Source organism: Pecten maximus, chromosome 12 (genome assembly GCF_902652985.1).
Source record: "Pecten maximus chromosome 12, xPecMax1.1, whole genome shotgun sequence".
NCBI classification, from domain to species: Eukaryota; Metazoa; Mollusca; class Bivalvia; order Pectinida; family Pectinidae; genus Pecten; species Pecten maximus.
Genome location: NC_047026.1, coordinates 20,458,205 through 20,471,627, shown reverse-complemented (window position 1 = coordinate 20,471,627; position 13,423 = coordinate 20,458,205). Strand labels below are relative to the sequence as shown.

The 13,423-nt window shown below is 37.2% G+C and overlaps 1 protein-coding gene across 1 annotated transcript in view; it reads left to right on the top strand.

Annotated features, from left to right (window-relative positions):
• The window catches only part of LOC117338914, an 88,673-nt gene that overhangs the window by 41,746 nt on the left and 33,504 nt on the right, over positions 1 to 13,423 (top strand). The window contains exons 50-62 of the mRNA XM_033900277.1: positions 496 to 604; positions 1,578 to 2,051; positions 2,413 to 2,561; positions 3,383 to 3,701; positions 4,134 to 4,388; positions 5,419 to 6,641; positions 6,968 to 7,050; positions 7,936 to 8,077; positions 8,537 to 8,630; positions 10,149 to 10,367; positions 11,288 to 11,590; positions 12,031 to 12,318; positions 12,725 to 13,192. Of these exons, the coding sequence (XP_033756168.1) occupies positions 496 to 604; positions 1,578 to 2,051; positions 2,413 to 2,561; positions 3,383 to 3,701; positions 4,134 to 4,388; positions 5,419 to 6,641; positions 6,968 to 7,050; positions 7,936 to 8,077; positions 8,537 to 8,630; positions 10,149 to 10,367; positions 11,288 to 11,590; positions 12,031 to 12,318; positions 12,725 to 13,192 (4,126 nt within the window). The remainder of the gene's footprint in view (positions 1 to 495; positions 605 to 1,577; positions 2,052 to 2,412; positions 2,562 to 3,382; positions 3,702 to 4,133; positions 4,389 to 5,418; positions 6,642 to 6,967; positions 7,051 to 7,935; positions 8,078 to 8,536; positions 8,631 to 10,148; positions 10,368 to 11,287; positions 11,591 to 12,030; positions 12,319 to 12,724; positions 13,193 to 13,423) is intronic.

Genomic DNA, 13,423 nt, shown 5'->3' with positions numbered 1-13,423 from the left:
TGCTCTATAGTCATCAGATTGCCTTTCTGTCAATCCAACATTCTCAAGAGTCATGGTCGGAATCAAATTAAAAATGTAGGCTGGGATCAGTAATGTAACTGGGCCTTTCTGACATGAAGTCTTTAAGGAATCTTGCAAAATGTGAGACAATCTTGGAAATTCCCAGCCTGCTATGTATCATGCTTTCATTAGAACATTAGGTATGATTATATGATTATAAAAAATTCAAAAGTAAGGAAATTAAAATATTCATACAGGAATAAAGTATTAAAAGCAAACTAATTATGTAAAAAAAAAGAAGAAGATTTTTGTTTTGTAAATTCAGTGATATAACTGTTTTTCATTTAAACAATGTCAATGTGAGTTGAGTTCCAGACTAAATGCCTATATAAACCCTCTTCTGTTCTGGTCCTAGTAACTACACCATATATTGAGACATATCTCAAGGTTTTGATATCTGTTTGGCAATTTTAACCTGTATGTATACTATTTCAGTCGCCCCCACTTGTCAACAGGACACTGTCTTCCACTGCATGGCATACTATGCCACAAAAGTAGCCTTCCTGCCTATGCTGAAAGAAGGAGATGCATTATCAGTTTGTGGGTAAGTTTGATGATGGTAATGATACACAGTATGGATAGTTAAAGGGTCAACAGGGGTCAATTTTACCTGTTTATATGTAAATTCCCCCCATAAGATTGTTTCCTCTTGATCTTTGCAAGTTGGAAACCTACGTGGGGCAGTTGCCAGGTACTGACCATAGGCTGGTGGTTTTTCTCCGGGTACTCCGGCTTTCCTCCACCTCTTAAACCTGGCACGTCCTTAAATGACCCTGGCTGTTAATAGGACGTTAAACAAAAAAAAACAAAAAAACAAATCTTGATCTTAAACATTCCCCTACAAGCTAGTAAAAACTTCCCAATTAAATGTCTGGTTCATTTTTTCTCCATGAAAACAGTTTGTTAATCAATTATTTTGCCAATAATCTAAGTATTTGAATCTGACAAACCCCATCTATATCTTTTTCTATCTCAATCAGATTAGATAAATACCAAATCATTAAATTCACATACCTGGATCATCTATACCTATGGCAACAATGAAGAAAATATCTGGAAAACTTAATCACATTCTGCTGGGTGGGAGGTAGTCTCTGTTACCCCATGGAAACCTTGCTTTTCCCACTAGATAGTAAAATCGTTATATTTCCCTTAATCCTGCCTTTAACCCTAGTGGGAGGGTAGGGGCACTTTTTTGAATTTGATGTGTGGTGGAGGTAGATCTCCATTTTTCTAGACTAAGTATTCCTATACTGCATATGTTCTGCTATTTGGTGGGTGATGGAGTCTCTAAAAGTGTGCCACCTTTCCTTCCCACATGGATAATTTGGAACAGTCTTAATTGATCATTGATTGTTTGACAAGATTAACATATTCCAACATAAATTTTGAAGCAGTTATCAAATTTTTTTTTCGATATCATTTCCTGTTAGAAAAGATAGAGATGGCCATTGATCATGAATTTTAAAGCAATTTTAAACTTTTCCTTAAAATCAAAAATTTCCATTTTGTTTTAGTGAACATCAATACATCCGTGAATTGTGTGTTATGAATAAGAACTTACTTGATGGCTGTTCGAATGTGACTATCAAGCAGATACATACAGTCCAGTACATGTTTGAACAACTTGCTATGAGCTCACCAGCCTGTTCCATGATGGTGTCCGAGGATTGGCGAAGGAGTTCTGCTAGACTTATGACAGGAGGTGACATGATAAATATGGAGGGTGCTGTAGATATCCTCCAAGATCAAATGGGATCCTGGCAGGATGCTGTAATGGATTTTGTCAAAACCATGGCAATGGATGGCAGGAGAGAGGGGGATATGAGCAATGACAGAGAGGAAATGAGAGATGACAGAGAGGATATGAGAGATGATATGGATGATGACAAACACTGCTCACCTCGAGGAGCTACACAGTGTTTCCTCTCTTCAGCGTCGAACATTGGACTTGAAGATTGGCTTGCACAAAGTCACGATAACTTATGCCAGTAAGTAATGCCAGTGACATTTAGTTGTGTTTCTTGTGGTAAAATTTGCCATCGCATGGAAGTGGATTCTATGATACGACACTTAGAACAAGTGTATATTTCAGCTGTTTTTTGGTTTTGTACTGCTGGTTTTAAGGCGAGATGATTTTAGTTCACCATCCTCACTTGTAGCACTGTTCAAATCCCCATCTGCCCATGTTCCATTATTAATCTGTTAAAGAAGTATTTTTTCTTAGCGCTCACAAAAGATTAATATAAGGTTAATTAAACTGAATTGAATTGAAGTGAATTTCCAGGACGATGTATTTGCCGGTGTTCTTCCTGTATATTTCATTTGTGGTTTTTTTTGTGATGTTTTTAGTAAGATGGGGGGCATGTTTGGTTGCATGAAGAAGGAGTTAGAAGGATGTGAAGGCTGGCAAAAGAAGATGGTCTACATGTTATACAATGAAATGTGGTATATGTACGACACCATGTGTATGAAAGAGCGTCCAGACGACATGGATAAGGGTGAGATACAATTTTGTTTGATTCTATTTACTGTGTAGCAGTTCAATTTCAATTATTTAAAAAGTTGTCCCAATATTCCTCAACCATGGCTAGCAAATATAATTTAGTAAACACCTCTATACATATCATGTATTGACGGTAAATTAGTGTAAACTTAAGTACCATATTCATCCTGAAATATGTATCAAGTTTTTGGTGGCTTCTTTGTGATTCATTTTAGCTTACTAGTTTAAAAATGAAGATACTACAATAATGAAGACATTGGCTTATTTGTGGCAATGACTTTAAACTGATTGTATTACAATATTGTTGATATGGTGGAAAATAAGACTAGCAAGCTTGGTACTATATATAAATATATATTTGTTTAATCAAAAGTATCATACAATATGATTGAGTTGAGCTGTATTCTACCTTTTTTTTCGTAATAAAATATGTTTGAGTTAAGGCTACATTCTACTTTTTTAGTATAATATAACATGTTTGAGTTAAGGCTATATCCTACCTTTTAGTATAATACAACATGTTTGAGTTAAGGCTATATCCTACCTTTTTAGTATAATACAACATGTTTGAGTTAAGACTATATCCTACCTTTTTAGTATAATACAACATGTTTGAGTTAAGGCTATGTCCTACCTGTAAGATTACGTTTACAATTTTATATTGTCCTCATGCCATTGTTTGGAATGCATGACTTCTTTGTGTCTTGTGTGTCTATAAATTATATTTAAGTTAAAGAGATATAATTATGGTACTTTACAGAATAAACCTGCATTTGATTTATTTCTGAATTTAAAACAAACATTTGTTGATTTAAGATGGACGTTATGATGAACAGCCAGTAAGTCGATGGCTCGATACAAACACAGAGCAAGCCATGTATGGAAGAGGGCCTGAGATGGCAAAAGCCATTGAACAATTCATGGAAATGGGCGATGACAAGGTAATGGAATGGGATGAAGAGGAATTGAATATGATGACAGAAATGGAGCCAGAAGAAGGAGTTGATGTCAATTGCATTGACATGTCAATGTACAGGAGACATGCAAAGTGTGACCCCAAAAAGGCAATCAACATTCTGACAGGGATGGACCAGGCAATTCTGAACACACAAGTGTCTCATGCAGGACTGTGCCTGTAAGTGTTTACATTTAGCATCTTTGATAAAGAAACTAAGGTTTGTTCATTGTGTCCATAGATAAAATGTCGGAGATATGTTATAAGGGACATTTCATTCATTTCAGAATTTGTGTAAGTGGCCCTAAAGGATTATTCAAAAGACACACAAGATTTTAGCACCTTTCAAAAAAAAAAAAAAAAAAAAATGAGAGTTACATACAGTAGAGCCAAAATTAATTAGACTGTACCATACAGCTGTTTCGTCCTTCTAGGAAATATTCGTGCACGAGAAATTTCAGCTATAATATGATTCATCATCCACAAAGATTTTAAACAGCTACATGAGATTTCACATCATGTGAAACGTTTACATCTCTCTTATCTTATTATGGCTTAACCAAGGATGATTTACAAGAGTTGATTTATTAACAAAAATGTTTTATCTTACAGCAAATATGCCTATGCTGTGAGAGGCTACCTACTTACCACTGAAGGTTGTGACTGGCACTTATCATCAATTTTCCATATGCTGGCCAATCACACGATGATGAAGATGGGCAAAAAGTGCCCAGCTTATGTAGAAGAGCACTGCCGCGACAGACGCTCCTGTGAACCCATGGCTGTCCAGAAATGTTACCACAAAGTCCAGTTACATGTAGCTGCCATTATGGAGGATAAACTCCCAGCCAATTTACAAGTTTGCGAGTAAGTATTACTATTTCCAAAGCCTCCTTCTCAAGTGTGTTATACCATATTTACTCTGCAATATGCCCATGCCTGCTAATAAGCCACTGTTGTTTTTTGCAGTGCATTAAAAATTATTACAAAGACCTATTTCATCATCCTTTAGTAAGCTAATGATAACCCCTTGATTTGAGTCTATGTTAATGTATAGGCCTCCTGGGCTTATTGCAGGATAGATATGGTACTACTGGAATATATGTACAGTGAAACCCCGTTATATCGCCACCTTCTGTTATCTGACATTTTGGCTATATAACGAGTTTGGCGGTATATGAGGTTTGCCGTTGAAATCCAAATCATATTCCCATAAAGCAGATGTACGTATGACAATGAAAAAAATAACTTTAAAATGTACTCTAGCTCTGTCATTGATTTCGTATGTGTACATGAGGTCAGAGTGTGTACAGCCGATTAGCTGTCAAGTCGACAGTCAGGCATCGTACAACAAAACATCCAGGAAACATGATGGTAGATGGCGGTAAACGAGTTTGGCGGTATAACGGGTGTATTTATATGGAGGGAAATGATCCAATCCGTTCTGAATAAATTCATGGCGATAAGCGGGTTTGGAGGTATAACGGGTGGCGATATAGCGGGGTTTTACTGTACTTACTCCCTTCAACTCCTTGGACCTAGGTATGTTAATGCTCCTGGAAAGACATAATCCACACATCTATTTAAGTTACAGTTAATGCAGGATGAAATGAATTTGTTTTCCCCTTTTTTTTTATCGCTTGAAGTATATATGATTTTTTCAATATTGTTTGCTAGTTTGTTGTCTACTGTGTTAGTTTTAAGACTTAACATTAACTTAGTTACTAGGTTCCCAACTACATGGCTGCCAATCGCTTGTCCTACTTATAATCTGTGATAGAGTTTGTTTTGTCTTTGTCATTTTAAACTTTTGGGTGGCATTTGATGGTATAGAACCTACCATATATGACTTTTTCTGTTTTAGTTATAACAATATTCTTAACCTAATGTATTCCAGACAACTTGGGGAAGCAGCTGAATGTGTGGATAAATTACATTGTGATGACCGCACAATTTACCGGGTACATCAGACGATGGAGCCCGCCTTATCTACATTAGTTAGGCTGTGTTACAAGATGCCAGTTCAGACCTGCGCCACCAGCGCTATGTGGAAAATGGCTGCCATTGTCTTACTTGGAAAGAGGACTTACGAAACCAGTTATGCACTAAATTGGATGAAGATGGACATGTATGATGACAGCATGAATGACATGGGTTCCAAAGATAACAGTTCGAAGCCCGATGATGTTATGAGTAGCCGTTGGTCTGAAGAGGATATGGCTAAGGCATCAATGACCCTCCAGTTTATCCTTGGAAGAGGGGATATGTGTAGCGAAGACCAACAAGTCAATGGAGATCTGGCTACAGGGTTAAAATACATGGTAAGATATGCCTTCATGTACGAACAGATGGTCGATGTAGATGAAAACTTCATGAACATGATGACATTAGCTATGGCTGGAGAATTGAGAAATGCTGCTGGAGACTTTGTTGGAGGTGACTACGGAACAAACAACCAGGAGATGGGCGACCTTGTCAGAATGATTAAGGAGAGATTGGATAGAGGAGACATGACCGCTGGACAAAATGATATGACTAAGCCCAATGTGACAATGCCAGGGTCCAATGACACTCGAACTCAAAATGCAACCATGAACAACTCTACCAGACCAGGCGATAACATGAGAATGGACTGGAGGCTAAGAGATATGATTGGTCGAATAATCAGCCACCTCATTGTCTATGGTAACAGCGATACTTTTATGCAGGTCGAAACACATAAGGTTGTCAAAGCAAAAATGTCAAAGGCTTTGGAAAAGGCAGAACTAAGGGGAAATGACCTTGAACTTGCAGAACAAGATGAAGATGCCTTTGAGCGTCTGGGTTTGAGGTTGGGCAAGGATCTGGAAAATGCTGTCGATTGGGAGATGATGAATATTCTGAAGTCAGTTTATGATGTTGCGATGCTGGAAAGTTCCAACCTGACCATGGAACACAAGATGGAACTGCTAGAGATGGCCCAGCACGTCCATACGTACAGGAGGAATGAGTTATGTATGTCCATGGTTGGGGCCTGGCAGTGTACCTCCAGCACCCTCATGCTGTTGCCGGAGTCTGTTCGCGGCATCGTCAACCAGACACTCAACTCTCTCTATAGCATTACTGGACACTTCTGCGAACGTAAGTCTTCCCTCTTACAACATTTTATAACATTACCCGGTATTTTTATCAAGTTAGGTTGTTTGTTTTAGGTAGATTGATTACTTTCAATCCTCTTATATTCAACATTTTCTCAAGGTAGATAATAGATGAATTTTCAGATAGTCTTTTCTTTGTGGAGACAGTGTCTTAAATGATAATATGAAATACATTGCAATTTGCATGACAGAGTTTAAATGCTACATCTTTGAAAGAGATTTATCTGATAATTTTCGTTTATTTACAGAGATGAAATGCTAAATCTTTGAAAGAGCAATGTATGACAGTTTTTGTTATTATATTTACAGAGTTGAAATGCTACAGTTGTGATAATTTCCAGGACAACGCAGCATGTAACCAACAAGGAATGGTAACATGTAAAGCAGGAGAGGTAGGTGGTTATCCCCAATACTTAAAACCTGGGACCATCTTTATACCATATAATAATGGAAGAACCTTTTAGAACACAGTCTGATAATTGAGCATCCTATCAAAATAACTGAGGATTCTGATCAATCTGTTATTCCAGTAATTGAGGATATTGTTTAATGTCATGAAAATTGTTAGCTCACCAGTTACGAGTAACCGAGAGCTAATGCTGTCACCCCGGTGTCCGCGTCGGTGTCCCGCCCCAAAACTTTAAAGTTTTTGGGGTAAGTTTTTGGAAAGCTTGTTAGTCCAAAAGTATACACCTCATGCCCTTCTAATTTCGTTTATACATTCATTAGAGGCCTATTAGTGATGTTATGGCAAAATCATGCAGAAAAAAATTGTGATTTTTATTGCATTTACCATTTTGTGGACTTAATTTTTTTGGCACCAAAACTCACTTTAAAGTTTTGGGGGTGAGTCCAAAAGTATACACCTATCACCCTTCTAATTTGGTTTATACATTCATTAGAGATCCAGGAGTGATGCTGTGGCAAATCATGCAGAAAAAATTAGCATTTTGGCATTTTACCATTTAGTGGACTCACTTTTTTGACACAAAAACTCACTTCAAAGATTTTGGGTGATAGTTTTGAAAAGCTTGTAAGTCCACACCCTTCTTATTTGGTTTATACATCCATAAGAGGTCTAGGAGCGATATTATGTGACATACAATTTAAAAATGACATATTTATACATATATAAAAAATGAATGCATAATGTGATTGCTGCCGCCGGTGAGCTTTCGCAATCATTGATTGCACTTGTTTAATTATAGGGGTACCTGTGAAGAATTGAGTATAGTGTTACCCTGTTATGATATTATATAACTGTGTTTGTGTTATAGGTATGCTTTACACACGTTAATGATGGCATGATAAAGAAGGGATGTGCTGCCCCGACTATGGAAGACTGGAATAAAGACAAGGAGATGTACAGCAGCTGTATGGGACGTGGTTGTAACCACCCTAAGTACGGAGCCTGGAAAGGTAACTATAAACGCTCCTGGTACAACAGAGTCGTTCAGTGCTAGGACTCTTAAGTAAGGTGGGAATAAACCCTAAGAGAGTCCACCATGAATACTAGTTAAAATCTTACTTGTAGATTTATGATAGACATAATATCCAATGTTTGGATGCTGTGAGGTACTGTGTTTGTCCTCAAATAAACCCTCTCAATCCTCTAGTGTAAAAGTGGAGTACAGTACCTATTTGTTTTATCCTCAAATAAGCCCCCTCCCCTTGTGTAAAAGTTTGCATGAAAATTTGGACAGACTTGTTATTGAACCAATTTAAGTTTTAACTGTAATTTTAAAATTGATATTCTTGCAAAAATGATGAAAGGAGCAGGGTGACAAATGTCTTGTATATGATGGTCACATTGACAAGAAACTTTAATTCTTGTTACGAGAGGATAATTTAAATTTTATGATTATATTTGAATTCCAGAAATGGAAAATGAAATGTGCCAGCCATTTAAAGCTGTTGGATGTATGTATGAGCTGTTACCTACCTTGCTTCAGGGTCAAGAAGTCGACTTCAGGTAAAAACAAAAATTGTATTAACAGGTAATCTCCTAAATGTACTGCTGAGGTGTTAGCTTAATCATCATAATCAATGATTACTTCCAGATTCACTGTTAACTCTTGTTATTCCCATGTCATTAGCTCACCGGTTACGAGTAACCGAGAGCTAATGCTGTCCCCCCCGGCGTCCCACCCCAAAACTTGAAAGTTTTTGGGGTAAGTTTTTGGAAAGCTTGTAAGTCCAAAAGTATACACCTCATGCCCTTCTAATTTGGTTTATGCATTCATTAGAGGTCTAGGAGTGATGTTATGGCAAAATCATGCAGAAAAAAAAATAGTGATTTTTTCGCATTTTGCCATTTTGTGGACTTAACTTTTTTGGCACCAAAACCCTCTTTAAAGATTTTGGGGTCAGTTTTTGGAAAGTTTGTGTAAGTCCAAAAGTATACACCTCACACCCTTCTAATTTGGTTTATACATTCATTAGAGATCCAGGAGTGATGCTGTGGCTTGTAAGTCCACACCCTTCTTATATGGTTTATACATCCATTAGAGGTCTAGGATCTAGCGATATTATGTGACATACAATTTCAAAATGACATGCTTATACATACATTAAAAATGAATGCATAGTGTGATTGCTGCCGCCGGTGAGCTTTCGCAATCATTGATTGCACTTGTTTTATAATGGTAGTGCTATCCATGTCTGCCTGTCTGTCTGTCCGATTGTTCCTTTCTGAATCAATGTCATATCTTGAGAAACACCCCAACATATTTGGTTTATATTAACACTGTGGTTTCATAACATCAAGTATGTTCTACACCTGATCCCATTCTGGAGGTTATTGGTCAAGGATAAACATTCTAGTGGTCATTGGTCAAGGATAAACATTCTGGTGGTCATTGGTCAAGGATAAACATTCTGGTGGTCATTGGTCAAGGATAAACATTCTAGTGGTCATTGGTCAAGGATGAACATTCTGGTGGTCATTGGTCAAGGATAAACATTCTGGTGGTCATTGGTCGGTGATAAACATTCTGGTGGTTATTGGTCGGTGATAAACATTCTTGTGGTTATTGGTCAAGGATAAACATTCTGGTGGTCATTGGTCAAGGATAAACATTCTGGTGGTCATTAGTCAGTGATAAATATTCTTGTGGTCATTGGTCAAGGATAAAGGGTCCAAGTCCTATTTGACACCATTTGAATGGAACACAATGTGTCTTGTCCTGTTCCAAATCATTGTCATACCTGAAAACCTCTCCACAGATTTGGTTCATGTTTACACCATAGTATCATAACACCAATCAGTTGGCTTAGGAGCAGAGGCATTCATGTCTTACAGGCATTTTCTGATTGATTCCAAAAGGGGGCTGCGATAGCTCAATTGGTTAGAGCAGGCCTCTCGTATGTTGTTAGTGGGGTAGTCACTAACTACTACATAAGACCCTTCCTCAAAATGACAAAAAGACAATATAAGTTCTCAGAATATCCTTTACTGGCTATAACATTGCTATTTATACTATGTCCTCAGAGAGATGTACAAGACCTTCTACTGTATGGAGTACTACACTTCTTCCTGTGTTATGGAAGAGCACCGAGAGTTGAGCCGCATGGCTCGAAAGGTCAAGGCTACAATGCTTGATGGACAATGCTCTCAACCAGCTTTTGTAAACAACTGTGGCATGTCGTCCATTCTAGAACTTGCTGACCTTGTAAAAACTCCAGGAGCCAGCCGAAAAACAATCTGCAAGTAAGTAGACATTTTACATCCTAATATGATGTATGGCCTGTACTTTATATCTTTCTGATTGACTCGACAAGGCATGGCACACAGTGTCATTATAGTTTTTAATTTATTTTTATTTTTTTTATTGATCTTCATTACAATTGAGCAGACTTTGTATAAAATGTCATTCCACCACATTGTAGATAAGAAATATTCATAGGTGACCTCAATAAATCAAATACAATAATTCTACTGAACTGTTTATTTATTAGTCCCTTATCAGTGAAACCTGGGGGACGATGGGTTCCTCCCTGTCCGTCTGTCTGTTTGCTCACTCAGTTTTTACGAATTTTGGTATGTAATTCACATGAATGAAAGTTTTCAGTATTCAGGAAATATTTTCTCCCATGTATGCCTATGTTAAATTTTGGCAAAACCAGCTATTTCTGAATCAGTTCTTTAGGAGCTGGAACGCTTTTACACATGAATTCAGTATGAGCACCTACAGATCAAGTTCGAGTTTCAGGGTTTTGGGGTCAAGGTCAAGGTTTCTGTTACCATTTTTAGCAGGGGACGGGGACATGTATTACTTAAGCAAAAATACTTTTTGAAAAAGAAAATGATCATATTTCTTTATTTGTCATTGAAAGATTGAGGTCTAGTCCATTGTTGAAAACTGAAAATGTGATGAATGATTTAAAGAAGTAAGGGGGATTTTTATGTGAGAGGTTTTGTGCTGAAAGAGTGGTAAATCCAGGGGCCTGATCCCTTGGCATCTCTGAATTCGGGGGGGGGGGGGGGGGGGGGGGGGGGGGGGGAGGGGGGGAAGGAAAGTAAAATCAGAGATTTTATATATATTGTGCTAGTATTATGTGATGTTATATTTCAAAAATTATGTTCAAATTATAAAAAATGATAAAAAAAAAACCCTATGTCTGTTACAGCACTATGAATGACACTATTGGTATGGTCATGCTTGCCACTACTTGGCACCAGTGTACAGAATATGAGATAGTAATGGCCTATAATCAGTTGGATATGATCAGCTCTATCGTCGGTCCAGACTTCTGTCCAGGATTGGATCCTCGTAATCCACGAATGTGCGAAGAAGAGCGTGCAAAATTGCCACCCATGTGTGATGTAGAGCATGCTGTTGGGACATGTCTGTATGAAGCTGACACTTTGATGAAGATGGTAGAAATGGTCGGCGATCCAGAAGAATGGAAAGACATGGACTACCTTTGCAGGTTGGTGTTTTCAACAATACTCCTAGGCTTCTAAGAGGAAAAATAAATTCAGCCAATTTTAAATAGTTTGATTTTTAGGATTCATTTAAAAAGCTTTTTTAAATAGTTTGATTTTTAGGATTCATTTTATTAGCTAGTCGGTTTAAATTAATGGTTATCCATAACTCCACCTATCTTTTTCAAGGTTTTATCTCACAAACTAAAACCAGAATTTTCTTTGTTTTTTTTTTGTTTTGCTTTATTATCAGAATATTTATGATCTTCAATCTTTTGACTTTTTCACAGAATTGATTTATTTTGTATATCTATATTTTCAAGTCAAGAGATAATTAGTTAAAGGCTTTATAATTTGACTGTTACTAGGAACAATTGTTTTGATATGTATGGTAGAATAAATTTTTGTTCAAGGTTGTTGAATAAGATAATTTGTCGTTTTTCAGACGCTTAGAGAATGTGCTGGAATGTGTTGGAAACTATTCATCAAGCTGTGATGCCTCCCAGATGCAGTATGTCCATCGTGTAGTCGGTGAACGCTTTGCCACGGCCATACCCTACTGTCCATCAATCAACATGGAATTTGCTATGTGTGATGAAACTCCATTGTCCGAATATAATTGTAGGATCTATGAAGGAATTGAAACCTGCCTGAATCCAACGGCAATTTACGAAAATCCCCTACTTGCTGTGCCAGTAAGTGTCCGTAGTGAAATAGAATTTGATCAGAATTCGTGATATAAACATAATATATCAGATTTACATTTTTAAGTGTTCAAAATCCTGGTAGAAAGGTGGCAGTTTTACCCAAAGAGTATTATCTGACTTTTGGTTTTCTGGGCGTTGGAAGACAATTCAACCTTTGACATCGAGGTTACCTGAATCCATTTTGAACTGACTAGATTAATCAGAGTATTTAAACTATTTAATCTCTTACCTTTAATGATCTTGGAATTTTAAAACAATTTGTCATCTGAGCTTTTGTTGACCTCATTATTGTAAAACAATTTAACCTTTGACATTTGTTGACCTCTATATTATGCTGAATTAATGAATTTTAATATGGTAGTGTGGACTTAAAGCTAACCCTTACTAGGATATGTAGTTTGTTGCTGTAAAAGGGGTTATTTTTTGTTGTAGCATGAATGAGACCATGCTCCAGGACACCATGGGATGTCTGCGAAAATATACACAATACTGCAAGGCTGTCCAGGGTACTCCTGTATCATATGTCATCGTAAACTACATGGCCCAAGCTATGATCCTCTGTGGAAACCACAGCATGGCAAAGGACATTTCACAGGGTATTTTGAATGTGGACCAGGCCATTACTATGGAAACCTTGGTACATAAACTGATGGCAAAGAGTTCGGGTGTAATGTGGGGTAATGAGAATGCACCCATCACTGAGCTTGTGAATATGGTACTTTCACTGAAGGACAGGATCACAATGACTGGCAATATCACGGATATGCTGATGGCATTGATGGAGAGAATGGACAAGATGGAGGATAGGAACAGTACTTCAGCTCAGAATAATAACCTGAGGGCCATGATGAAGGCAAGCATGAATCTGGCTATGCATGTTACTGGAATGGATAAGAAGCCGTAAGTACATGTGGTAACACAAACAAAATATCAATAAACATACATTCTTATTTGAATATTTTTTAATAAAAACGAATTTATTACTAAATTAAGATTATTTTGATATCATAAAATTTTGTATGATTTGCTCTTATTTTTTTTTCTCCTTTTTCTGTGTTTGTTTTTGTTGTTTTTAGCCCACCATATTGGCTATTCAAATCGCCTTGTGTCCGTCGTCCAATCCATAAACAA